Here is a 27,665-nt window from a genome sequence, read left to right on the forward strand (position 1 = left end):
ATGGTGATTTTATAGTATGTGAATATTACCTCAATATTTAAAAAAAAAAAACTGGAAGGAAATACTTCCAAATGATAACCTTTGGTGATTTTTGTCTTTTTTACTGCTCTGTATTTTGCTAACTGTTTACCATAAACATGTAGTACAATAAAACACTTGAATCTCTCTTGTCATCGTCTGAAGCAAGCCTCTCTAACTTAGGGCACCCCTGACAGATGTCCTCACTCCAACCGTTTTGCAGAGTCATATTGCAAGGACTTTGGACCAGGCAGAGGTCTTTTTCTTTTGAGGAAGATTAGCCCTGAGCCAATCCTCTTTTTTTTTGTCGAGGAAGACTGGCCCTGAGCTAACATCCATGCCCATCTTCCTCTACTTTATATGTGGGACGCCTACCACAGCATGGCTTGACAAGTGGTGCATAGGTCTGCATCTGAATTGGCGAACCCTGGGCTGCTGAAGGGGAACGTGGGAGCTTAAACACTGCACCACCGGGCCGGCCCCCAGGCTTGGGTTTGAGTGGAGGTTTGGGTAAGTCTTCACTCTGGGTCTTCTTTACTCCCTTCCCTTCCTTCCTTCCATTGGCCCTGAGCTAACATCTCTTGCCAATCTTCCTCTTTGTGCTTGAGGAAGATTGTCCCTCAGCTAACATCCGTGCCCATCTCCCTCCATTTTACATGGGACGCTGCCACAGCGTGGCTTGACGAGCAGTGCTAGGTCTGCGCCGGGGATCTGAACCTTCAAACCCCAGGCGGCCAGAGCGGAGCACACGAACTTAATGACTAAGCCGCCAGGCTGGCCCCTCTCTCTGGACGTCCACCCATGACAGGCGGCTAACACCTCCTATTCCCCGGTTCTGATGATGAGATGAGATCATTTCTAAAAAGCTTTTAGTGGGTGGTCTGGCACCCAGTAAACGCTAAGGTACTGGAGAAACCATTGTTCCTTCTCTTCTTTCCCTCCCACGATGTCTAACACAGCGCTAAGCACAGCCGGCATTTAGCGTGCGCTCGGGAACCGAACCGCAGGACCATCCTGGCACAGTGAAGCGACACACAGCTCTGACCTCCACAGTGACCTTCTTATACCTCCCAGCCCTGACTCTAATTCTTGGTCACTTGAGGCAAGCCAACTTCCTTCCCTACAGCTTGGTTGCTCTGTGTGCAAAATGGGCGGCTGGATGGGAAACCATTCATTCTCTCATAGCCTGGGAAACTGCTAACATGCCCATTCGACAGACGAGGAAGCCCGAGGCTAATGAATTATAGTGAATGTGTGACAGCATCCAGGTCTTCTCACACCCAGTGCTGTTCTCTAGGAGGAGCCTGCCTGGGGTGTTCCCCCTCCAGGCCTGCCCATGAGTCCCAGTTCTGAGCTGGTTGGGGAGGGGGGTGCAGACGGGGTCTGTGCCTCACCTGGCTGGCCTCAGCGGGGCAGAGTCCATGAGTTCCCAGTGTTCTCCCCAAGGCTGTGATGGATGCTGTCGCCTTGCGCCTCTAGTTGGGCCGGCTCCAGCCTATTCCATGCTACTTCACTGTCATTGGCACGACTGGGCTTGGTGAAGCTGGACCCAGGCGTGTCCCAGCCTCTCCCCGCCTCTCCTGGTCCCTGTTGTCTTTCTGCAGGGGCCAGAGCTTATGTGTTCATCTCTGAATGTTGAGTCTACCCAGCCCTCGGGGACCAGGGCTGCCTGGCCCCAGGCGAAAGGTGCTGTTGTGTCTTGCTTCCAGGCTCCGGACTTGCGGTAGATCTCTTTCTTGTCCCGCTGTGCCAAGCGGCCTTGTCCTTTTTGGCTTCTGTCCTGTTCGTTCTGGGATTGGCCCAAGAGAGGGGTGTGGGCTGGCGGGTGCCCTACACAGAGCCTGGAGGCAGCATCCAGGCCCGGCTGGCTCACCCCAGGGCCCCCTGCCCACTGCCCTCAGCCCAGCTGGGTCCTCTTCCTTCTGCCCAGCTGAGGCAGGGCCTGGAAGGGCACAGTGGCAGGCCCTCTGTGATGCTCCGGTTGCCATGGTGACCCTAGATGAGAAGGCCATGGCATTCTGCCTCTGGAACCTCCACCCATCGTCCCGGCTCTGCTCTGCCTGCCCCCAGAGATGGCTCTCTGCTGGGGGGCTCAGGAGCACAGGCTCTGCTGCCGTCAAAGGCTCTCCTGTGCATCCCCCATCCCTTGGACCTCCTTTCAACCCCAAATGAGACCACCACCCTAATGGGTTAAGGCTCCGCCCCTCTGAAACTGACCTCCACTGGAGAGGTGATGGTGGGCAGTGGAAAAGGCACAGGATTCAAAATCAGAAGACCCAGGTTCCTGTCCCAACCTGGCCCTTTATAGCTGTGTGACCTTGGACAGGGCAGGCCTCGCACTTCAGCATCCTCCTTTGTAAAATGTGGGTAATAATGCCATGCTGAACTGTCCCTCAGTCATGCCTCTGTGACTTTTCATGGGCTGTTCCCCTAATATGTAATGCTCTTCTATCCTGCTCAGCTCAAACTCCTACCCATACCTCAAGACCCAGCTCAAATGCTCCCTTCTCTGTAAAAGTTTCCTTGACTTCTGTGCACTTGGCACAGATAACAGGCCTTGACGTTCTGTGTTAGAGTTATTCGTTTCCTTGGTTTTTATCTGACTGTGAATTCTTGGAGGCAGGAATAGGATTAGGTTCAGTGTGGGTATTGGAAATGGTTTGTTGAATGACTCCTTTGTGAAATGGAAAGCAGAAGAGGCCAACCCTGACTGGGTTGGGCCCCGTCCTTGCAGGGGTCAATCCTGGGGCCTTTTGTCCAAGCATGGCATGGCTCCATCAGGGCTTGCTGTGGCCTTTCCGCGTGCCTGAGCTGTGCCTGGCTGGCTGGGGACATTTTCACAGCAGAGACCCAGTGAAAGCGACCATGACTCGTGCCCAGGGTGTGCCTGTCCTAGTGCGGGGGTGGAGCCAGGAGCTCATGGGTGTCTCTGGGCACATCCTGGGGCGTCTGGAAGGGGCCGGGGGGGCGGCGGCAGCACTGTCAGCTAGTCCTGGTGGGATTTGGGGGATACTGCCAAGGAACGTGCAGTTCAGGGGAAAAGGAGGGAGGACTCCGGTGTTCCCAACTCCCTCTCATGGCTCTATAGCTGCTGGTCAGGGTCAAGGAGGCGAAGGCGGCATCCAGCGCCAGATCCTCCACGCGGACTCTGATCAGCGGACCAGGCTTCCGGGGCCAGAGCCAGCTGGTCAAGGGCGCCCTCCAGTGGCCACCACAGGGGAGGCAGGAATCTGACCCCACAAAAAGGCAGGTATTTCATTTATTCCTTCAACTAAAACAAGAGTGAGCATTCGCATACCAGGCGTGGTGCCGGCACTTGTTTCAATTTTGATTAAAAAATATATCTGTTAATCATCTGCTAAATGGAAAGCGCTCTCTCGAGTGTTGATTCGCTTTGGTGGGGGAAGAGGGAGTAAATACAAAGTAGGGAAACACTCCCTTACAGCACAGATTCTCAACCACACCGTCCATTACACTCGCGCGGGGAACTTAAAAAAATTTCAACGCCTGTGCCCCGTCCTGACGAACTGAATCTGGAGGGGCGGGGCAGAGGCACACAGGGCTTTGCGGAAGTTCCCCAGGCAGAGTTAACAGGAGGCTGGGCACGAGAATCACTGGTTTGGAGAGTTGACTAAAACGTTTCCCGTCCATTATTGTCACCAGCTGCAGAGGTAGGTGTTATTGTCCCATTTCACAGACGAGCAGTCTGAGACTCAACTGAACACCCCTCCCCTCCCCACCCAGCTTGGGAGGCAGGGATGCAGCAAATACTCCACTGTGCCTGATCTCTGTTCTAGGAACCCTGCTAAGCCTTTTTTTTTTTTACTTGAGGAAGATTAGCCCTGAGCTAAAATCTGTGCCAATCTTCTTCTACCTTGTATGTGGGATGCTTCCACAGCATGGCTGATGAGTGGAGTAGGTCCGCACTTGGGATCTGAACCTGCCAACCCAGGGCTGCCGAAGTGGAGGGTGGGGAACTTCAACGCTTGGCCACAGGGCTGGTCCCATTGTCCCTGATCTCTGAAGAGACTCCTTAAAATGATGTGCACAAAAAGAGCCTGCAATCTCAGCTTTTTTAACACTTAAGAGTATGTCAGAGAGGGAGAAGGGAGCGAGGGGATGGAATTATTTTAAGGCTCGAGGTCCCGTTGTAAATCAGCCGTTCTGAAAGTGTGGTCTGAAGATCGCAGGCTCCTGACGCGCACAGTGCTTGTTAACAACGCAGCATTCTCCAGGTGGCAGAATGAGACTCTGGAGAAAGATCCTGAGACGCTGTGCGTTTAACGAACATTCCAGGCCATTCTTACGGCCTCTGAACACCAAGAGCCACTGCTGCCTCGAGGTTTCACTTAATACAAGAGGAGCACGTCCCGGACCCCCATCACTTCCAGCGGCTGAGGAGGGCTCTGCCTCTGGATTGTCGCATTAAAATGTATGGAACCAGCTGCTGAGATATTAAGCAGCTCCCTTGGGGAACTGGCTACATGCTCCCAGTTCACACGGGCCGGCTGGGAGCTAGCAGCAGAAACACCAGAGCTCCTGTGTCATCCAGCGCCGGGCCCGGCCGGCACACAGCAGCCCCCTGCCCCCATTCTCCTCCCTCAGCTCGGAACCAGCCTACTCGCTGCGTCTCGCCAGCCAATCACAGCCCGAATAACCTATGACGTCACCAGCAGCCAATCCGAGCCCCTCATCTGTACGTGCAGAATTCGCTCGCTCTTACCCAGCTGATCGAATTCTAAAGCAACGCCATCTTTTTCCGGTTGGGATGCTGAGGCCTGGAGAGGAGCAGAGGCCCACCCAGGGTCACTACACCCAGGTGGCAGAGCCAGGACGTCTAGACTGGGGTCCATTGGGGTCCACTGCCCACAGTGCTGCCAGAGCCCCATAGGGCCTGAGCAGACACCCCCGGTCTGGGTAGCTCCCGACACAGGAGATGAGGTCCAGGGCCGCGGCCCCTCCTCCCAGAGCTCTCCCTGCAAGACCACGGAAATAGGTCTCCTAATGTCTGGATTTCAGGGCCCAGAGAAAAATGACAGGATTGGCAGGGCCCATGATGGAGGGGGTTGCCCCAAATTCCAGCCCTGGTCTCAGCCCCACGCCCTCCCAGGAAGGAATTACAGGGGCCCTGTGCTGGCTGCTGCTTAAGGGCAGATTAAGAGGAGGGGCCAAGACAAGGGTTCCTTTGTGTAGGCCCTGGCTTAGGGGGTCAAGTGACCGCTTCACACAGACGTGGGCATCGCCAACCCCTAAGTGTGGGCAGGGGCCCTGGCCACAGGACCCCAGAGAGTCCCATCAGTCCAGTAGCCAGACCTTTTGTGGGATCGCCTGACAAGCCTGGAGCCCCATTTGTGAGTAGGGGTTGCCGCAGGCGGGCTGGGCTGGGGCTTTGAGGGCCTTTGGGGTAGATGACTGTCCCTGCATATGTGCTTGGGATGTATACACACAGGCAGCATGAGTGCAGGTGTGTGGGCAACTCTGCATCTGTGCAAAGGCCCTGAGGTGGGAATGAGCTTGGTGTGCACCGGGCGCAGAGATACAGCCACTGTGGCTGCATCAGAGCAAGTAGGGGAAGGGTGGGTGTCAATCACTGTTTCAGTAAATTTTTATTGAGCACCTCCTATGAGAACACAATAGAAGCTTCCATTTTAAGGAGGGAATAGGCAGTAAACAAGCAGGCAGCCTGTAAAATGTGATTTCAAATATAACATGATAAATGCTACGTAGAAAAATCTAGCAAGGTGAGGAGGCAGAGAGTGCCAGTGGCAATGGGATGCTATTTCCAGGTAGGTGGTGGGGGATATCCTTTCTGAGCTGACCTGAAGTGGGAATGAGCCATACAATTAGATCAGGGAGAGCATCTCCCTGGGAAAGAGGATCAGCAGGTGGAAAGGTCCTGGGGCCACCATTCAGAAAGTATTATTTGACCATCTCCACCAGCCAGGCTCTGTTCTGGGCACTGGGCACAGGGTGGTGGACAAGACTGAGCAGGCTCCTTACCAATTCCTGCTCCAGGTTGGTTGAGGGAGCTTGGGGAGCGGATGAACAAGATGAGTTTAGAACACTGCCTGCCTCAGAGGACTGAGCCCAGTGTGTGGACATTGCTGCTGTCATTGCCGTTGTCACACAATTTAAGGGCACAGACCTATTTGTGTCTTCCCTGCCAAGGCTATGAGCAGCCTCTGGGTTCCCTTCCCTGGCTTCCCACCTCCCACAGGCAGTCAGTGCTGGAATGGCCTTAGAGGCCACCTCATCCCCCGCCCTGCCATCCCCCCCTCCCCCCGCCCCAGTGTCCAGACGGGAGAGCTGAGGCCCAGAGCAGGGACTAGCTCTGACCAAGGCCCCTGCTCCCTCCCGGTCCCCCATCAGTGTCCCTCTCTGCCTGTCCCCCAGGACCCAAGCCCACGTGCTGCAGCCTGGTGCCTGGCCATGACCGTCACCTACTCAAGCCAAGTGGCTAACGCCCGCTTGGGCTCCTTCTCCCGCCTGCTGCTGTGCTGGCGGGGCAGCATCTATAAGCTGCTGTATGGCGAGTTCCTCATCTTCCTGCTCAGCTATTACACCATTCGCTTCATTTATAGGTACAGGCGGATGGGCTGGGGCCGGGGCCCGGGAGGGGTGCAGCTGGGGATTGGAACTCCTAGGGGGCCTCTGGGCCATTCAGGGGGCCAACACACCAGAGCCGTCTAAGGCTGAGCTGAGCTTCTGGCCAAGCCCGGGGGTCCGGTGGGGAGAGAGAAGGAGACAGACTGGGAGGGCATCTCAGACACCCTTTCCTCCAACCCCGGGAGGGGCCCCGGAACCCAGACCTTCCCTGCTCCCACTCAGCCAGCCTGTTTTCCTGAATCCCACACAAGCTCACAGGCCTAGACTGTATTTTTTTCCCCAATAAAAATGTTTATTTAAACAATAAAATATAAGACATATAATCACAGAATATAAGATAGCATTTTATTTATTTTTTATTTTTTGAGGAAGATTAGCCCTGAGCTAACAATTGCTGCCAATCCTCCTCTTTTTGCTGAGGAAGACTGGCACTGAGCTCATATCCATGCCCATCTTCCTCTGCTTTATATGTGGGACGCCTACCACAGCATGGCTTGCCAAGTGGTGCTGTTTGCACCCGGATTGGAACCAGTGAACCCCGGGCCACCAAAGCGGAACGTGCGCACTTAACCACTGTGCCACCGGGCCAGCCCTAAGATAGCATTTTAAATGGAAAAAGCATTAATGACAGCAACAGATTGAAAAATATCAAATACATAAAATTCTTGAGTTCATAATAATAATACTAATCACAGAATACATTGGTTTCCTTTGGCTGTTCCTAGGGCACCAATATACTTTTTTTAAAAAAAAATTACTTATTTTTTTCGAGCAGTTTTAGGTTCATTGCAAAATTGAGCAGAAGGTACAGAGAGTTCCCATATACTCCGCCACCTCCAACACACACACACACAGAGCCTCCCCCGCTATCAACATCCTGAAGCAGATGGTACATTTATTATAATAGATGAACCCACGTGGACACACCATTATCACCCAAAGTCTGCAATTTACATTAGGGTTCACCCTTGGTGGTGTACGTTCTCTGGGTTTGGGCATATGTACAATGACATGTATCCATCATTATAATATCACACAGAGTATGTTCAGTGCCCTAAAAACCCTCTGTGCTCTGCCTCCTCAGCACTCCCTCACATACATCTTTGAAAGACCAAACACCCTTTGTTTCTATCAGCTTTTAAGCAGCCGTCCTTTGGATTCTTTAAAAGGGTCAGCGATGCCTAAAACTGACTCTTCAGCAGGATTTTCCTTTCTATACCTCACAGAAAACCTCCCAGGAGGCCTCCTCCAGCCATGGGGCACAGGCTCCATTGGGGTTTGGTGTGCCAGAGAAAAAGTGGGACCAGGCTCAAGCCAGAGGAGGGGCGCTGGGCCAGCGAAAGGGACAGGGAGGATGTGGGGCAGCACAGAGACAGCCACACTCCTACCCTGGGCCTGGCTGGACCCAGGACCCGTCTCAGCCATCTCCTCCCAGACATCTCTCCACACCCCTACCCCGCTCAGGATGGCCCTCACAGACGACCAGCAGGTGATGTTCGAGAAGCTGACTCTGTATTGTGACAGCTACATCCAGCTCATTCCCATTTCCTTCGTGCTGGGTGAGGTCCCCCTTGCGGGTGTCGGGGTGCGGCGGCTGCTCCAGACGGGCAGGCCACGGGGAGCTGGGATGGGTTGGGGGGAAGGCAGGCCAGTGGCACGTCAGTGCCTCTCGTAGTTTAGGGAAATGAGACTCCAGCCAGAGCGACTGAAGTTAGACATTAGGAAGGACTCCTGCAGTGAGCACTCAAGATCTCATTTTCTGAGGGCAGCGCTAACATTCTGGTCCCTGGAGCCTCTACGCAGGAGGGAGGGGTCCTAGTGGATTTCTGGGATGGGCAGGGGGCCCCGGGAGAGAGAACTCGGAGCTCTTGAGCCTTCATGCGGGGCTCTGGTGGTCTCCCCCTCCCGAGCGCCCTGCAGGAGGGTTGGGGCTGGGCCCGCTCCCGTTAGAAAGATGGAGAAACCGAGGCGTGGCCCTCGCTCGGCTCTGGCCGCAGCCTGGGCCCTCGCCCCGCGCCCCCCCGCCCCTCCTGCCCAGGCTTCTACGTGACGCTGGTCGTGACCCGCTGGTGGAACCAGTACGAGAACCTGCCTTGGCCCGACCGCCTCATGAACCTGGTGTCGGGCTTCGTAGAGGGAAAGGACGAGCAGGGCCGGCTGCTGCGGCGCACGCTCATGCGCTACGCCAACCTGGGCAACGTGCTCATCCTGCGCAGCGTCAGCGCCGCCGTCTACAAGCGCTTTCCCAGCTCGCAGCACCTCGTGAAAGCAGGTGGGCGGGCCCAGCGGCCCGGGGCGGGGCCGTGGGCGGAGCCGGACACCGACAAGGGCGGGGCCGGAGCTGGAGATGGGTGGAGCCAGCGGCCCCTGGACTGAGGGTTGGGTGGGAGCGGGTGCGGGAGCGGGGCGGGGTCGAGACCTGGGGGGGCGGGGGGGTCGAGCTGGGGGGGCGGAGTCAGGTGCCTGAAGGTAGGGTGAGGCCCGGAACTGGCCCTCGGTGGGTAGGGGTTTGAGATATCGCTAAGGACCCTTTAGGGATGAGGGTGGAGCCGGGCGCGGGGACGGTGGTGGGGCCTAGGGAACTGGTGAGGAGCTAGGGTCTACCTCCTTCTGCTTTTCCCCCTCCTGTTTTCCGATTTCCAGTCTGTACATCTGCAGCCTCCCTCTCTGGCTTTCCCTGACCTGGTCCTGGTTAACAAGACAGACCCCTCTCACGTGCTCAGCACATAGTAGGCACTCTAATTATTTGCTGAAAGAAAGAGGATGGCAAAGGAGCCCCGAGTTTCCTCTGGGCACAGTAGGGATTTGGGCCTGAATCCTGGGCCGTGGCAGGGCCTGGCCTGGCCGCCCCGACAGCCACTCCTTCTGCAGGTTTCCGCATCCACTGCCTTCTTCTCTCTACCCCGCAGGCTTTATGACCCCCGCGGAGCACAAGCACTTAGAAAAATTCAGCTTGCCACACAACACGTTCTGGGTGCCCTGGGTGTGGTTTGCCAACCTGTCAGTGAAGGCCTGGATTGGAGGTCGAATCCGGGACCCTATCCTGCTCCAGAGCTTGCTGAAAGTGAGCCCACTAAACAGATGGGGCTGTTGCCGAGTGGGGAGGGTTGTGCCCCAGGTGGAGCAAGATTTCCTACAAAAAGAAGGCTTGAGCTCCTGAGGGTCTTCTTAGAGCCTGCTTTGGGATTATAGGATCTTTTCCAACAAGATTCCACAGCCTGAGGTGGCCCTTCCCCAAATTCCCTTCCCATCCCCTCTCTAAAGAGAGCCTCTGAGATCCTGGTTCCTTTTTGATAGATGAAGAGGCTGAGGCACAGAGAGGTTAGCTGAGCAGCCCATGACCACACAGCCAGGGCTGGACCATGAGCGCCAGATCCTGGCACCTGGGGAAGAGCTGGGGGGTGAGCCTGAGAGAAGCAGGTGGTGGCCAGAACCTCAACCTTCCCTCCTTCCCCCCAGGAGATGAACACCTTGCGTACTCAGTGTGGACACCTGTATGCCTACGACTGGATTAGTATCCCGCTGGTGTACACGCAGGTGAGGACTAGGCCAGTGAAGCAGTCCCTTTGGGAAACAGGCTAGGAGGACCCAGGAAGCAGCCTGTGATGGGAAGGGCTCACTTAGAGGCCAAGGAAGAGGTCCACCCTGGGAGACAGGCCTGGACACTGCAGGTTCTTTCTAGTGCCAAGTTCGAAGGGTCCAGGCTCCTGTCTGGTCCAGCAGTGGAGGCAGTGTGATTATCCCCATTTGAAAGACGAGACCACAGAGGCTCAAGGTCACCCGAGTGTGCAAGCTGGAGCCTGTCCTCCCAGTCTAGGGAGCTTCCTGACCCCAGGTTCCCACCTAGCCCGTTTCTGCCGCCGCCTCCGTTCCCTCCCAGGTGGTGACCGTGGCGGTGTACAGCTTCTTCCTGGCTTGCCTGATTGGGCGGCAGTTTCTGAACCCAGCCAAGGCCTACCCCGGCCACGAGCTGGACCTCGTGGTACCCGTCTTTACGTTCCTGCAGTTCTTCTTCTACGCTGGCTGGCTGAAGGTGAGCATCTCTGGGACAAGGCTGTGGGCGTGGCCAGGGGAGGCGTGGCCAGCCAGGAGAGGAGGGTCTCAAAGGAGGAAAGCAGGGCGCTGGGCTACCCCACCGCACCTCTTGGATCTGCTCCTCCCTCCTATTTTCACATATGAAGAAACCGAGACGCAGAGGAGTGGGACCTGCTGGGGGCTTGTGTCTGATTGCAGTCCTTCACCCAAGACCCCAACTTAGCAGGCACCGGACAGACGGAGGGACAGCTCGGTCCGTCTAGACAATGTTCTCCAAATGTTCCTCCAGAACGAGGGGAGTGCATGGAGTAAGAGCGGCAGGGGCAGGCCCTGCTGGTGAGGCAGCTTCTCACCGTCCCCAGCGATTGGGCTCTGGTCCCAAATTTGTCCCGTTTGCTTAGTAAAACGAAAGCCCTGAGGTTAATTATCTACCCCCAGCCCCAGCTCTTTAGAAGACAGCGTAGCACCACTTCTTACTCAAGCTGGCTGTTGGGGGTCTCATCTGCACCCCAGGGGCTTAGCCAAGTCTTCCTTCCCACCACACCCACTACTCTTCCTAACAGGAATAACACACTTTTCTCTCCACCTCTTTATGTTTCCATCTCTTTCCCACCCACTCTCCCTCTCTTCCTTTATTTTTTGGTAGTCGTGGTGGTGGGTGTCCCTCTCTCTCTCCTGTCCGTGTCACACACACACACACACACACACACACACAGATCCATTCCCTCCCTCCTCCCCCCAGTTATCTTTGCTTTCTACCAAGGAGACCAGATCACAACATTTTGCTGCCTGGAATTCTCCAGCGGTGCCCAGTGGCTGGCAGGGTGTCCCCTCACCCCTAGCGCAGTGCGGCTCATCACCTCTGCGGGGCTCTGTCAGGGCATTTCAGAGGTTAGTGCCCACGGCTCTGCCCGCCTGGGCCACCTTTTTATTCAGCACAGCCTCAGGGTATGCCTCTGTTGCATTAGGAAATCATGAATAAGTGAATATCTGGAGACGTGAATGGGTAAATGAGCGAATGAATAGAATTAGGCAGCTCCAGGTGAGATACAGTGAGGGGAGCTGAAGGTGGTGACTCCACAGGCTTGGGTGGCCAGAGCCCTGGCACAGTGACTTTGGAGACAGGGGTCAAGCAGAAAGGGTGTCGTGGAGGAAGGGGGTGGAAATGACAGGAGCCGAGATTTAAGGGGTGGGAAGCGAGGCTGCAAGGAGGTCTACCTGAGGATTTCCAGACCTCGCCTACCCCCAAGGTGGCCGAGCAACTCATCAACCCATTTGGAGAGGATGATGATGACTTTGAGACCAACTGGATTGTCGACAGGAGCTTGCAGGTATGGAGGGAGGGATGGGGCCTGTCCCAAGGACCCTCCCCAAATTGGACCCAGGGAGGGGGACCCCACAGTTCTATAGGGTGGCCTCACGGTGAATTGCCCCCCACCCCCACCAACCATTCACTCACAGGATTCTCACCCCAACTTATGAGGCTGCAGGTAGGCGTTAGTCTCTCCATTTCACAAGTAGGGAAACTGAGGCCCAGAGAGAGGGAAGTGACCTCTCCAAGTCGTCTGGCAAGTTCAGGGTCCTGCCTGGGCTGACCTTTCTGTTGGACTTCTCCCTCCGTCCCTGGTGACTAGGTGTCCCTGTTGGCTGTGGACGAGATGCACCAGGACCTGCCCCCGATGGAGCGGGACATGTACTGGAATGAGCCAGAACCCCATCCCCCCTACACGGCTGCTTCCGCCCAGTCTCGTCGACCCTCCTTTTTTGGCTCCACCTTCAACATGAGGTGGGCAGTGGCAGGAACCACTCAGTGGGTAGCAATCCCCTTGTACAAGGGCCTGCCTGAGAACTTAGGAGGGCACTGGTTAATACATGTCGGGTGCCTACTGAGCGCCGGGCACTATACTCTTGATATCTCTTAACCATTTTTTTCCTCCCAGTGACCTTGGTTTATCTTCCATTTACAGATGATTAAATCCAGGTTCAGAGAGATTAAGTAAACTGCCTAGCCCAAGGTCACATAGCTAGTAAGCAACACACGTGGCCCAGGTGTGTCTGGTTCCACCTCCACACCCTTACCCCTTACCTCGACCTGCTTAAGGACTCCTGAAGGTGGAAGGGCTCGAGGGCCCTCCAGTCTAAGACCCTCATGTCCAGAGTTGGAAACTGAGGCCCAGAGAGAGAAGGGACTTATTCAAGGGCAGTCAGTGATCAGTGACGCTGGTGGGATGTCAGGGCCTGATTCCCGATTCTGGTCCAGACTAGGTTTTCTGATAAGCCAGGGTGTTTGGATGGGGAGTGGAAGTGAAGTTCCCTGGGATGCGGGAGGGGCAGCAAGCATGTCCCAGCAGGAGGCTGCTCATCACTGCTGCTTTCTGGGTAGACTTTTTGCTACAGAGTAAAGGCTTCACGTCACCCACAGCAGCCAAACTTTCCTCCCCATGGGTCCCGTCTCCCTGCTTCGGTCAGAATCCCTTTTGAGCTGAAGGGCTGCCTCAGGGAGCCCTCTCTCCCCGGGAGGACAGAGAGGACTCTGGAGACTGATCCATGTCAGGGTGCACACCATCAAGCTTTTCTTCCATAGTATTCAGCTCTCTCTTCTTGCCCTTTTAAGAACCAAATATCCTATTAACCTGAAATTAGAATTAGAGTTCCCTAGTCGGTGTGAGGACGGTTTGGAAAAGTGATCAAATGAAGAATGGAGGCTTGCTTAGGTGAGAAACATTTCTGGAGGTTGCCTTTGAGTTCTACCTAGTCTGTACTCCAGCAGCTGAAGGTTGGGGCAGGGAAGGGTGAGTGACGGAGAGTAATAACGCACAGACCTTGCCTCCAGAGAACACACAATTTAGTAAGGGAGCTCAAACCCAAGGCCCAAACTCTGAATACACAATATAACGTACTGGATGCCTGGGAAAGGGGCAGAACGTGGAAGAGAGATCACCTTTGGCCCCCCAGAAGGCAGCCTCCAGCTGGGCCTGGGCCTTGAAGCATGGGGAGAATTTGGACACTGGCAAGGACAGGCCACTCCTGTGGGTAGGTGGGCTTTCTCTTGCAGAGGAAAGGCTGTGGGCTCCCAGGAAGCCAGGCTTCTCTCCCTGTGGAGGCTGCTCCCCAGTTGGAACCACAAATCCCTGGCTTGCCCAGAGTCACTCCTGGGCCTCATCTGACCCTCCATACCTGAGGACCAGTAGTTGAGATTACCTGGAGTAAGGGGTGTTAAAGGGAAGATGTGCAGGATGAAGAGGAAGCCCTTAAATGCCAGGTTGAGAGTTTGGATGTTAACCTGGGCAAGAGGGAGCCACAGAACAGTGAGGAGAGCTGGGGCAGGAGGGACTAATCGGGAGGTACAGGATGGATCAGGAGAGAGGAGAGTCTGGGCCCTGTGAGCAAAACTGTGTGCCCTTGGCCTTGGGCCAGAGGGAGGGAGAGGAGCGGGGAGAAGGGAGAAATAAGGTCAGGCTTCCGTCCCCCCGACTCAACGCTTAGTCTCCTGCTTCTTTCCAGTCTGCATAAGGAAGAGATGGAGTTCCAGCCAAATGAGGAGGAGGAGGAAGAGGGCGCTCACCCTGGCATCCTTGGCCGCTTCCTAGGGCTCCAGTCCCATGACCACCATCCCCCCAGGACCAACTCAAAGACCAAACTACTGTGGGCCAAGAAAGAAGTCCTTCTCCATGAGGGCCAGCTCAAGAACCTCGGGGGGGCCAGACAGAACTCTAGGGACCAGGAAGACAGCAAGGCCTGGAAGATTAGGGGGGAGGACGCCTTCAAGTCCGCTGCACTGTATGGGAGGTCGGGCTACCACAGCGCCCCCCAGACACCGCTCAGCCACACGCCTATGATCTTCCCACCCGGACAGTCAGCGCCCTCCAGTCTTTGCAGAGTCTCAGGCATAGACGGCAGTGTCAAAGATCAAAGCCTACAGCTTGTGATGCCTGGGACCAAGAGGAGTTTTGAAATGCTCCCAGAGAGTCCTGGGGCCTCAATGGAGCACCCAGAATTGTGTCATTTGAAGAGGAAAACTGTCGAATTTAATCTGACGGATATGTCAGAGGCCCCCGAATGTCATCTCAGAGAACCACATTTGGAACAGTCGACAAGCAACATACACACCATACTCAAAGATCATGGCGATCCCTATTGGGCATTGGAAAACAGGTCTGTCCTCTACCCAAACCCAGGGCACGGCCTCCCCTCCCTTGTTAACCCTCACCAGCCTCCCTTGCTCTGAGCCTACTCTTCTTGCATCATTTCCTACGGTTCCATCACTGCCAGAGCATGTGTGCCCAGCACTGGCTTGGGGCACATACCTGGCCACCTCAGCAGGGGCCTTGGGGACGTGTTGGGGACTTTTGCTCATTAAACCCGACAGCCTGACATCACCAAGACTTCCCTGGAACCCAGGTGAAGGAAGATGAGGGTGCACTGACAGGAGTGATGCTGGAGAAAGGGCTACTAGCACAGGTTTGGGTGGGCAGATGTTATCATTGGACCCAGCTCACTCTGAGCAGGGGTGGCAGACACAAAACTGTGGGGCAGAACTGGGGGCTCTAGGCTGTAGCCCCAGATCTCAACTCTCTGCCCAGGCTTAGCTGGGAGATGGCCTATGAGCACTCCCCCACAAGCACCCACAGGGGTCCTGAAGCACTCCTGGAAAGGGTGGCACCCCCCCCCCCCGGGAACTGGCAGATGGGGAGGCTCCAGGTCCCTTGGGGGTAACTTACTACCTTGGGGACCTCACGAAAAGGCTTCTGAACCTAAATGTGCTTTATGCTTCCTTGAGGTCAGTCCAAAGCTGTCACAAAACTGCCCAATGTTTCCCTTTATTTGATTTCCTGGATACTCACCCAGTTAGACCCACCCTACCCCACCCCCAATCATGATGTAGGGGGGAAGTGTAACTTCCCATTTCTAGATTCGCAGTTGCTTCTGTGGTCAGAATACACAGCCCTGTGATTGAAAACTTAAAAGGGCCATAATCTTGTCTTGCTTGTAGGGCTAGACCAACTTTTACCCATCACCTTGTTTAGGAAAGGACATTAACGTAGTTGTTAGCAAGGACACAGGTGGCTGCAGCCTCCTGAAGCTACCCTTGGGTCTTAAGATTTAAGATGTCTCCACCCTTGCCCTTCTACTGCAGCTGTTAGTATTGAAATAAGGTTTTTCCGTACTCATGTTGTGAACTTTCTCAAATTCTCACCAGGGATGAAGCACATTCCTAAGCCTGCTTCCCACGGGAGATGGATGCTTCACCGGCCTGGTCCTACCTGCGTGTACACCAGCGGGACACTGATCCAGTCATAGCCACATAGCTGTCCACACTGAAGAATATATTCCCATGACAGCCTGAATTAAATGGGTTAGCTTAATGGACAAGAAAAATCAGTAGTTTCAGGACTACTTCAGCCTTTAAATGCCTTTTGTACCTAACATAGCTAGAACAAGCTACTGGAAATATTAATTCAAAACATCGAATTCAGAATCAGGAGTCCTCAAGCCCTCTCTGAATTCAGCACACCCAAGCCTTGGTATCTTTCCGAAACTAAGGAGTTTAATAAATACAAATCCTCCTAGGTGTCTCATTTTGATTAGTGTGATGATCACAGATCTAGCAAAGATGGCTTAGACACGTTTCTAGCCCATGCCAAGAACTCAAAGACAACAGCTGGGTACCAAATTACTTTATTTGAAGGAATGGTACAAATCCAAGAACTTAAGTAGATGTTTTGGTACAACTTATAGAAAAGGTAAAGGTAACCCCAACATGCATGCACTGCCTCGGTGGATCAGGGAAGTCACCCGGTGGCTGAGGGAAGCTGGTCCAAGACTTAGCTCTCGTCACACTCTCCCAGGGTGTGCTTGTCAAAGAGATACTCTGCCATGCCAGATTCGGGGGCCCCCATCCTGCGCAGGTTGGTTACGTGGTCACCCAATTCTTTGATGGCTTTCACCTGCTCATTCAGGTAATGAGTCTCGAGGAAGTCACACAACTAGAGAACAGAATGGGGAAGCAAGTTAATGGGGAAGCTTTCTCAGCCCAAGGCTGGGAAACCATCTCCTCCTCCCAAGTTGCCAATACTCACGTGGGGGTCATTTTTGTCAGTGGCCAGTTTGTGCAGTTCCAATAGTGACTCATTCACATTTTTTTCCAAGTGTAATGCACACTCCATTGCCTTCAGCCCATTCTCCCAGTCATCCTGGTCTGGTTTCTGAACGAGAGATGGTTAGGTCAGTGCATCTGCAGTCTCTACCTATTAAATCATGACAAGTCACCAAGCACCTACCACGTAACCACTGTGCTTCAGCCAAAGGAACAACCACATTTCCCTGGGTGACAATTCCCAATGTAACCTCCTTGCCTGTTACTGTGTGCCTACTGTAGCTTAGACAGCAGGCCTAAAAAAGCACAAAAGACGGAAGCCGAATATATCCTCATTGCTTAAGGGCAACTGTCAGTCTCTGGGTGATCTCTGACACCCGAGGACTGCTAGAGAGATGATGAAGCATGATGTCCCTAGGATCTTTTGCTCACCTTGATGTCCTGAAGGAAGATCCGGCCGCCTCGTTGGTTCTGCAGCTTCATCAGTTTCTCAGCATGTTCCCTCTCCTCATGAGATTGGTGAAGAAAATATTTGGCAAAGTTCTTCAAAGCCACATCATCGCGATCAAAATAGAAAGACTGAAAGGGGAACACGAATGTGTTCTGTTAGGGCTGTCCCAAGGAAGGCAGTCTGCTGGCCTAGCCCTCCTTTCTCAAAGCCGGGGTGGGGGGTGGGGGGGTCGGTGCCTAAGGAGATCGGGGGCAGCCTGGGGTCCTGGACTGAACACCACAGTAACTAGTTTCCACTCTGAAGTACAACAATGAAACTTGGTCCTTGGAATTCAAAGTTTGCTCTAAGGAACCTTTAGGATATCACAACTGCCTCCAGCATGCAATGTCTTAAGGATCTGCATTAGCGCAAAGTAAACTTCTGACAGCCCGTGTCAAATGTGATTGAAGAGAAGGTGTTGAAATATTCACCCTGCACTGTTAGTGCCGCCTCCTTGATCAATCCGTGTTCAAACAGGAGCTTGCCAGCTCACGGCAGATGCATGGCTTTCTAAAATTAACCCACTAGGCAAGGCGACAGCTGTGGGCAATGCTAACGTACGGAAACATATTGACAGTAGAAAGCAAAAATGATTCCGTTTCAGACACTTGCTGTGTTTTCAGGTGTTCCTGAAATGGAAAGGCAGTTCCCAGAAATCCAGGCCTGTTTTCAAATCCATCCGGAACACGTCTATTCCTGGATAATCTGCACAATCATAAGGCAGTTCTAACTAAAACTCCCACCTAATCGCCTAAAACTAGGATTTTGGGAAAACGAAAATTCCACTGCGTACTGCATGGAAAAATTCCTTGCCCGCTAACTGCTGGGGGACTTTATCCAAGGACTAAGGGTTCGGATAGAGGGCCAGGACTCTCAGACACAAAAAGGATGAAGAAATAAGCACCCAGGCCCACAGACGCGGGACTGACACAACTCTGCCGACAGAAGAGGAGATGTGTAGATAGGCTGCAATTCCAGCGGGACTTCGAGATAAGCACAGGGGTGGCGGCAGCTGCTCGGGAGTGGCCGCCCACGGCAGATAAGCCGCCTAGCGCTAGCCCCCAAGGTTGCTGCTCGACGCCATTACCCAGCAGGCTCCGCCATTCCCGGGCGATGGAAGCTGGCCCTCTTATCCCCAACTACCCAAGCAAACCGAGAGCCTCAGGGACACGTGATCGGACGTAGAGGAAGGGATGGACACACCAAAGTCCACCTTGCCAACTGCAGGATGACAGAGGGGGCAACCCCGGGATTTCCAGAAGGCCGCTCTCTTTACATATAGAGGGGAGGCGGCCCTCTGTCCCATCCGCACCCCGCCCCCCGAGGGGACGATCGGAAAGCGCGGAATGCCCAGAATTTCTGCGCAAGGTAAGTCCCGGGGACCTCGGCCGGCCTCCATCTTCCCGAAGCGAGCGCGGAGGCGGGAGAGCCAGTCCGGAGGCCACGCCCCCGCCCGCCCCCGCCGCCCGGAGGCCACGCCCCCGCCCGCCCCGCCGCCCGGAGGCCACGCCCCCGCCCGCCCCCGCCGCCCGGAGGCCACGCCCCTGCCCGCCCCGCCGCCCGGTGGCCACGCCCCCGCCCGCCCCGCCCGCCGGAGGCCGCGCTCGCCCTCACCATGGACAGGTACACATAGGAGGCGTGGAGCTCCAGGTTGATCTGACGGTTGATGGCGGCCTCCGAGTCCTGGTGGTAGTTCTGGCGCACCTGCGAGGGGAACGCGGTCGTCATGGCGGACGGCTGAGGAGAGGAGAGGGCGGCGGCGGCGGGGCGGCGCTGGAGCGGCGGCGGGAGCCTTGCGGCGGGCCGAGGGCGCTGTGAGGAGATGAAGGAGGGCTGACTCTGGGTGGCCGGCCGGGGTGGGGAGCGAGCGCCGGGTTCCGTTCAAGCACTGTTGAAGCAGGAAACCTCGGCAACTCCGACGAAGACTGTGGCGCAGGCCGCCGCCCGCCGGGCTTTTATAACGGGAGCCGGCGTCAGGCCCGCCCCGGCCAATCACGCCGCCCGCCCGCGCGCCAGGCCCCGCCCCTTCCGGGGGCGCGCGGCCCCGCCCCGCCGCGCGCTGGGGGAGGGGCGGGCGGGGCGGCCTTGGGGCTGCGAAGCGGTCCCCGAGCAGGGGGCCCCGGGAAGGATCTGTGAGCTGTGGCTCGTTGGGTGGGGCGGGAGGGAAGGGCTGGGGAGGGGCGGGAGGGAAGGGCTGGGGAGGGGCGGGAGGCCCAGCTCGGAGCCCTGACCCTAGGGGCGTCCTGGGTCGTGGAACCGACGGGAAACCGCCTCTGGGCACGGGGGGCGCAAACGGGCACCCCGAGACTCTTGGCCAAGGGCACGTTCAAAATCAGAGCAGTCACCACACCCCAGGTGACTGCCTCGTGATGCAGATGGGGAACTGGGAAGGTGGAGACGTGGGTCCTAGGAGGCCGAGTGGGTCGGGGTTCACTTTCTCTTCCTCCAAGTCTACGAGGAGCAAGTGGGGGCGGGGTGGAGCCCACTGCCCTCGATCGGCCCCCGCCCTCCCGACCCCGGGCCCCCGGGCCGCCTTTTGCAGAAAGCAAAGATGGCTCCGTGTGCAGTTTATACAACAAAGGCTGGGCGGGCCTTGTTTCCCTAGAGACTCGGGAGGCTCGGAGGCCGCCTGCCCCGAGGGGGTCCTGGGGGTGAGCCGCGGGATCCTGAGAAAATCGCCGGTGGCGCTTAAAACTCAGACAGAGATGGGCGTTAGAGAAGAAAGGAGAAGCCCCTTGGATCTGGAGATCAAGATGTCAGTGAGGCCATTTTGAAACAGCCTCTTTTATTCGCCCCAGTCACAGGAGCCTCCAGCCGAGGAGCCCCTCCGGGGAGCCACCCCCCAGGGCTGTCCTTGGACCGAAGCCGCTGGGGCTGAACACGCGTTCGGGCGCCAGGGACCCTGAAGGGGCAGGGCCACTGCGTGTGGCTCGCAGCTGTGTCCCAGGCACGGAGGGTGTGAATTCGTGGGTGGCAGAACTGGAGCCAGGCCCGAGCACCTGCCGTCCAGTCTGCTGGCTTCGAGGTCCCCTGTCCTTAGCCAGGTCCATCAACATGTGGGTGGGGGACCTACCCAAGACCCTTTTCAAAATGTTCACAAACGTGCCCCCTGGAAGCTGGACTTCCAAACCTTCAAGGAAGAAGGAGCTTTGCTACAATATTAAAACAAGTGGCTGATGGAATTATGGCGATTTCGCTTTCTTGGGTCTTTACAGGATTCATTTCAAAATGAACATAGGATACTTTCAGGACATTACATTTTTTTTTTTTAATTTAAAAAATTTAGTGGGCTAGAGCTATCATAAAGGAAGCAGAAGGATGCCGGGCGAGTCCAGACAAGGGGGGGCCTTACCCAGTCTGGGATAGGAGGTCAGGGAAGGCCTCCCTATGAAAGGGACACTTAAGTTTGGCAAAGTTAAAAGGAAGGTGAGTGGAGGAAGGAGATGGGAGAGGGAATTCCAAGCCTGGAGAACAGCATTTGCAAAGGTGTGGAAAAGCACAGCCTGTCCAAAGTACCTTAAGAAAGTGTGTTGGCCCAGAACATAGAGTCCACGTTGGAAAATGCCAGAAGGGTTGTATAGGGCAAGGTCAGGAAGGTTGTGTGCCGTAAAAGGGGATTAAATTTTATCCTGGATGATACGGAGACACGAAGGGATTTCTAGCCAGGGAGATACCACGTTAGTTTTATTTTTCGAAACCTTATGCTGAATCAACAGAAAAACTATTAAGGATAAGAGTACAGCAAAGTTGCAAAGCTTTTCTGTATAACAGCCACTTCCAGTTAGAAAATGTAATGAAAGAAAAGAAATTTCTTTTGGTTTACATTGGCAGCAAAAGTTTGCGGCACCGAGGAATAAAGCTAACAAGAAATGTATGAAGAAAACTCTAAATGTTTACTGCAGGACAGAAAAGAAAACTTGTATAAGTGAAGCGGTACCATGTTTCTGGGTAGCCAACTTTAGTTTTGTAAAGATGTTAATTCTTCCCAAATAAACCTATACGTTCAATGGAATTTCTGTAAAATGCAGTGGTCTTTTGGAACTTGGCGTAATGATTCTAAAGTTCATTTGGAAGAGTGTATAGAATATCTGGTAAGTATTTGGGGGAAAAAGGTTACGAGGGTACATTTGCCCTCTCTGATATTAAAAAAAAAGTGCTATAAAATACCATAAGTGGTTGGTACTGGCACAGGAATTGATGGCTGGAACAATGTAACTAAACAGTCCTACCCACCTATGTATGGGAATTTGGTAGGCGCTAAAGTGATATTTGAAATTAGGAGAGAAAAAATGGGTTCAGCAGATGCTGCTGAAACAGTTGATAGTCATGTGGAAGACAGTGATTCACTCTGTATTTTCAAAATACTTTCCAGATAGAGGCTTAAAGATCTTAAAAAAAAAAAAAAACCTATGAAGTTACTAGAAGAATATATAGAAGATTATCGTTTAGAATTTTGGAGTCGGAAGTGTTTTTCTGAGGCTGTTGAAAGCCATAAAAGGAGAGTTGGCAGATTTGACTACAGTTGGCCCTCTAGGTCCGCGTCTGCTGACGCAACCAACTGCGGATCAAAAAGCCTACGATGGCTGTGTCTGTCCTGAACGTGGACAGACTTTTTTCCTTGTCATTATTCCCTAAACATTACAATATAACAACTATTTACGTAGCATTCACATTGGATTAGGTATTATGAGTGATCTAGAGATGGTTTAAAGGATACGGGAGGATGTTTGTAGGTTACATGCAAATACCACTTTATATAAGGGACTTGAGCATCTGTAGATTTTGGTATCCGCAAGGGTCCTGGCTATGAGAGATGACTGTCCTTAAAGATGAAAAGCTGGGAGTCTGAGGGGTTTGGTGACTTGGAGGGTGGGAGCTAGAGGGGGACCCCGACCTCCACAGAGAGGATGGTGGGGGAAGAAGTATCAACTGTAGAACCCCCAAAGAAAAAAGCCACAGTCTTCAGAAAATAAAGAATCTGCCAAAGAGGAGAAAGTCAATGACACTCCAGTTCCTGAAAGAGCTCCAAACCTTCACAAGATGGCAGAAAAGAATCTGACTAGAGTGCCTTAGTTATCAGCTACATGTGATCACAGGACGGAGATGAATTTAGACCAGAAGTGGCCTATTTACAAGCGGGAATGACGAGGAAAATAGAGAATCCAAAATTTCTGAGACTTGGGGTGTTGAAGTTAGAACTCTGTCTTTTTCAACCAGTGAAAAATAAAGTCGGGAAATACTTTGAGTAACAAAGGCTGATTAAGACGAATCCTCAGGACAATGACCAGATCGAGGGCATGGCTGTTGCATAGTTGGTTAAAACGTGTGAATGGATAAGGCAGTTCCTAGTAAGCCCTTTCAGTTGGACAAAGCTCTCAGGGACAAGAACAAAGGGCGTGGTCCCACACGAGCTTGATAAGCTCAAAACACGTATAGTTCAGGCTTTGAGAGAGGCATATCTAGAAAAAAAATTGTGGGTAGTGTTGTTGGAATATGGAACTGACTGGAATCAAGTAGGTAAAAAGCCAACAAAATTGTCCTTTTCTTGGCAAAAATGAGTGATTTAATTTTTTAAAATTAAGGTATGATTGACGTACAATAAAATGCACAGACTATTAGGTGTTTAATGAGTTCTGACATTGGAACACAGCTGAAATAAGATACAGAACATTTCCTTTATCCTAGAAAGTTCCTTTGTATCCCATTCTGGTAGATTTTCCCCATACCCCCCAAGATGACCACTCTTCTGATATTTTTCAACGTTGAGTAATTAACTTCGCGTGTTCTAGAATTTCATATAAATAAAATCATACAACAAAACCCCAGAAAAGCTGTAAGACAAAAGATGCTATGAACAAAGTTAAAATATGAATGACAAGCTGAGTTGATACTTGTAGCTCGTTAAGAAGTGAAGATTAGTAACCATCCTATATGACATATATTTGTACGTACAATTATATGTTATATAGACATAAATCACTTTTTGATAGTCTTCCCTGCTACTGTATACTGTAAGCTCCTGGAGGGCAGGCCTTGTTTCTATCTTCTTCCTCCTGCACTTCCGGCATTTTGCAGGATGCTTGTTACTTGGTGCTCTGTATTTGTTGAGCAAAGAGATGGATGCATGACTGAAGGTGGAGGGTGAATTAGTCGGGCAAGATGGCCAGGTACCAATTGGGAGGCAACTAGTTCTCGGAAAGCAGATTTGAGAGAGAAAGAGAAGACAGAACAGACAGGATGAGGGGGCTGGTTGAAGAACGTCGGAGGTGGAGGTGGGGGGTGGGAGGTGGGCAAGGGAGCCCCCCAGCTTTCTGGCCTGGGCGGCTGGGTTGCTGCTGCCGCTCCCTGAGAATGGGAGCACAGGAGGAAACACAGTCTGTGGGGGAGGCGGTTGGGGAAGGCCAGCTTGCTTTTGCACTGGATGTGCTGACTTTCACAGCCTCCGGGACACGCAGGAGGATAGAGCCAGCAGGAAGTTGGACCCACCTGAAGAAGCTTGGTCTGTTGCAGAAAGTAGGTTTCATGAATCAATATTGACTCCGAGCTTGGGTAAGCACACAGGCAGCTGCAGTGACCAACCTGGCAAATCTGAGGGACAGCTTGGGCCGTAGAAGGTGTCTGGGGAAGACTGGCTGGGAAGAATGAAAGAGAAGTCTTGTGCTCGGGTGTGTGTGTGTGTGTGTGTGTGTTTGCTTGGGTCCGTTCCCCACCTGGGAACCCTGGGTGTCAGAACTGCCATCTCCAAGCCTCTAGATTCTTCCGAAGCTATTGCCTGATCTTTGGACCTTTGTTGACCATGATTCGGGCCCCCCTGCCCTCCAGCTCCTCCTCGTGACTTTGAGGAGGCAGGGAGTTTGGCTGGCCTCCCAGGACAGCCACCTCAGCAGGTGGCGGGAGGAGCCGCAGGCAAGAGAAGAGCCAGGCGGGATGTTTCTGACTGGCTCATCCTGGAGCCGGAGGGGCCAGAGGTGGGGTTGGCGGGAGAGCTGCTGCCCCACCGTGACTCAGCATTCTGCTGGTCTGGAGGGGTTGGGCTGGGGCTCCAAAAGTGCTGTGTCACCCAGGGGAGGGGAAGGCTGGAAGGCTTGGAGGGCTGTGGTTTCACTATGGGGTGAGGAAGGAAGAGCGATCCGCGTTTCCTAATGTGGCTGGCGGCCCAGGCTGGACCAGGAACAAAGGGGTATATGTCACCCAGCCAGGCCAGACTGTGCTTTTGTTAGAAAATGGGGTGCCGCTCTTCCCCCTCTCTCTTCCTCAGTGCTTTCCCACCTCTTAGTGAATTCTCAACAGACGTTGGGTCTCTCTTTCCCTCCTGGGGATTGTAACGGTAGGGTTACAATTTAGGATTCCACAGCTGGGAAATCACAGACACTCGGAATGTTAAGGCTGGGAAAGGACCTTAGAATTTCCAAATCACCGTGTTTTACAGATAAAGAGGTGAGAGGCCCATAGAAGACCAGGGCTTCCCTAAGGCCATAAGTCACAAGCTGAAGATGGGGGTCGGCCCCGTGGCCTAGTGGTTAAGTTCAGCGCTCTCCACTTCAGCGGCCTGAGGTTTGGCTCCGGGCGCGGACCTACACCACTCGGTGGCAGCCATGTTGTGGCAGTAGCCTACATACAAAATAGAAGAAGACTGGCGCAGATGTTAGATTGGCGAATCTTCCTCAAGGAAAAAAACAAAACAAAAAACCTGAAAATGTAGGACAGGGCACATGAGAGTATATGCTGTGGTTGTTAAAAACGATAAATTCATTGCTAGAATGTGTATATGAAATGATGTTATCTGAAAAAAAGCAGAGCCCCAAATCGTTCACGCAAAGCTCATTACAGTGCAGAAAAATCCCAGGGCTGGAAATGAGATGAGGATTGGGAGAGAATGGGTCTGGTGATGTTTTAACTGAACAGTTGATGTTTTGAAAGTCTGGGGTTCCCCCAGAAGTTCAATAAAGCAAAGTGTGCAGGAAATTAGAGTTCAGAAATTTAGGAACTGGAAAAACCAATGCTGGATTGGATTCGGGTACATTTCTGGATGGAGCAACCATGATTCAGAGAGCTCATCTTGAAGGCGTTTCTTGAAAACCCACGCGGCAATGTGGACTCAAAGTCTGGGGACTCGGGATCCTTCTTTTACAGGACGTTAAGGTCAAAAGCCAGGACCTCGGATGTTAGAGGATAAGAGAATGGGAATCTCACTGCTTTCAGGCAACTCAGACCTTACTGCTGTGAAGGATGACACGAGTGGAGCCATGTTCAAATAGAACCAGCGACCATTCAGAGGAATTGCGTTGCACATCTTGCATTCATTATCTTCCAAACTGGACCATATTCCAAGAAGTCAGTAAGGACAAGAATGCCCTGTCTAGGGGCCGGCCCAGTGGCACAGCAGTTAAGTTCGCACGTTAACGCTTCTCGGCAGCCTGGGGTTTACCGGTTCGGATCCCGGGTGTGGACATGGCACCACTTGGCAAAAAGCCATGCTGTGGTAGGCGTCCCATATATAAAGCAGAGGAAGATGGGCATGGATGTTAGCTCAGGGCCAATCTTCCTCAGCAAAAAAAAGAGGAGGATTGGCAGTAGTTAGCTCCGGGCTAATCTTCCTCAAAAAAAAAAAAAAGAATGTTCTGGCCGTAAGGACTGATGGATCTGAACTTTGCTGGTGACCAAATTGCTAACCAACTAATGAAGTACAAGTCTAGCCTTTTGCCTGATGATGGAACCTCAGGCCAATCCGTGAAGCGCAAACCTAGCTTGACCTCACCCAGCACGAATGAACTCTTCTTTAGTACAACTCACCTTATCCTCCCTTTGTCCCATAAAAACCCTAAGCCCTCCTCCTGTAATCGGGACACTATTTAGGTTTCCACCTGAATCTGTGCTCCCCAGATTGCAATTCTTTGATCTCAAATAAATGCTTTGCCTCTTAAACTGGTTCCTGTTTTGCAGGTTGGCCCTGCCTCTGAGGGAGTTCCTGCCGGGAGAGCCTGCACACCACACCTCTGCCAGAGTCCTCGTCCCAGGGGCCCGGGCTGTTGTTTGCTTGTCAGCCTTCCCACTGGACTTTGAGCTCTATCTTGTGCTGTGTCGCTGGATCCCAGCACGGCCTGGGGGCCCTTCCAGTCCTAGCAGTTCGCAGGCCTGGAGCTCTCCTCTGGGGTCGTCGTGCCCAGTGGGACATCTAGGCCCCTGGAGGCCCAGCATCTTGCCTTTGATGGTCTCCTGCTGTGTCCTTCCAAATGACCCGCTGGTTATCTGCCCGCATTCTAGATGCTTTGAAGAGGCCACCTGGCCTTACTGAACTTTGATTCCTGTATTTATTTACAGTATCTGGAGCCAGCCCTCCCCCAGGCTACCTGGGGTGCCCCCTCACTTTCCATGCCCTCATCGCCACAGCTCATGCTGCACCCCATGACCTGGTACCCAGCCACGTGGCATGCCCACATCACCCACTCCCACCTCAGCCATGCCCACCTTGGCCAAATCTGGAGAGGCCGGCTCAGCAAAGGTGGCGCGTGGGGAGCAACAGCCAGCAGCTCTCGCTGTGGCAGGGGCCGGCAGCCAGGGACTGGGGGTGCCTCCTCGTGGGAATGGAGACTGTGTTTGCCTCGGCCTTCCATGGTGTGGACCCTCAGTTTGCCTAAACCTCGGGGAGGCTTGTAAGCACGGTCCCTTGTCTGCTGTTGGCTGCTGAGAAGTTGAGGGAGAAGCTTGATCTTCAGGCTGTGCAGAGTCTGGGGAAGGGGATCCCAGCCTCTCTTGTAGGGCATGGGGAGGTGGAGGACAAGACGAGAAAGCCCGTTAGGAATCTGAGAGGTCGGCAGCCCGGGAGGTGGGAATGAAGGGCAGCCTAGGGCTGACCAAGCTGGAAGGCAGCAGAATGAGGCAGCTGGAATGAGCAGCCAAGGGACCTTCTTGTCCCCAGTGAAGGTCATAAGGACGCAGTGCGGGTGAGCAAGTTTGTCTGGCTCGGCCAGAGTCCTCCGAGATCCACACCTGCTTCCCATCATTCACTTCCCTCCTGGATACTAGTTCCAGATTTTCCTCTGGGGAACCACCTCCTCTCCTATGTGCTATGATTAGAATGGCCTGCATCCCCAGATTCAGGGGTAACCCATGTTTTCTGTCACTTGCAACAAAGTTTTCATCCAACTTATCTTTTAAATCATCTAAATGGCAAGTAATTCCTTCATGGGTCACAGAATTTTGAAGCCAAGAAGATGCCTTTGAGACTATCTAATCTAATACTCTCATTCAGTCACTCAGCTAACATTTTAAAATGCCAGCTTTGTGCCAGGCTCTGAGCCCGATGAAGAGACTGAGGCCCAGAGTGGGGAGGGGACTGACTCGGGGTTAGGCGGAAAGTGGCCCAGCCTAGGTCCAGACCCTCGGCCTTCTGACCCCCAAGCCAGCGCCCTTTCTTTA

At 53.6% G+C, this 27,665-nt stretch overlaps 2 protein-coding genes across 8 annotated transcripts; one reads left to right on the forward strand and one right to left on the reverse strand.

Annotated features, from left to right (window-relative positions):
* Positions 1-3,607: 3,607 nt before the first annotated feature.
* Positions 3,608-16,229, forward strand: BEST1 (bestrophin 1). 7 transcript variants are annotated; one of them, XM_070487181.1, is made up of 12 exons: positions 4,724-4,837; positions 5,212-5,369; positions 6,412-6,599; positions 8,089-8,183; positions 8,663-8,896; positions 9,534-9,688; positions 10,084-10,161; positions 10,505-10,657; positions 11,910-11,990; positions 12,294-12,445; positions 14,164-14,814; positions 15,860-16,229. In XM_070487181.1, the coding sequence occupies exons 3-12, from the start codon at positions 6,448-6,450 to the stop codon at positions 15,876-15,878; spliced, it is 1,770 nt and encodes a 589-aa protein (XP_070343282.1). In that variant the 5' UTR covers positions 4,724-4,837; positions 5,212-5,369; positions 6,412-6,447; the 3' UTR covers positions 15,879-16,229. The 7 variants fall into 7 exon arrangements, with proteins under 7 accessions (XP_070343283.1, XP_070343282.1, XP_044605991.1 ...); XM_070487182.1 differs by lacking the exons at positions 4,724-4,837; positions 5,212-5,369 and adding an exon at positions 3,608-3,689; XM_044750056.2 differs by lacking the exon at positions 5,212-5,369 and having other exon boundaries at positions 4,727-4,837.
* A 93-nt stretch (positions 16,230-16,322) lies between these two features.
* Positions 16,323-19,273, reverse strand: FTH1 (ferritin heavy chain 1). The gene is made up of 4 exons (XM_044750060.2): positions 18,861-19,273; positions 17,189-17,335; positions 16,740-16,865; positions 16,323-16,646 (listed from the first exon to the last, which is right to left on the reverse strand). Exons 1-4 carry the CDS (start codon positions 18,972-18,974, stop codon positions 16,485-16,487), a joined length of 549 nt encoding a protein of 182 aa, XP_044605995.1. The 5' UTR covers positions 18,975-19,273; the 3' UTR covers positions 16,323-16,484.
* Positions 19,274-27,665: the final 8,392 nt, after the last annotated feature.

Source organism: Equus asinus, chromosome 17 (genome assembly GCF_041296235.1).
Source record: "Equus asinus isolate D_3611 breed Donkey chromosome 17, EquAss-T2T_v2, whole genome shotgun sequence".
In the NCBI taxonomy this organism is placed as follows: domain Eukaryota; kingdom Metazoa; phylum Chordata; class Mammalia; order Perissodactyla; family Equidae; genus Equus; species Equus asinus.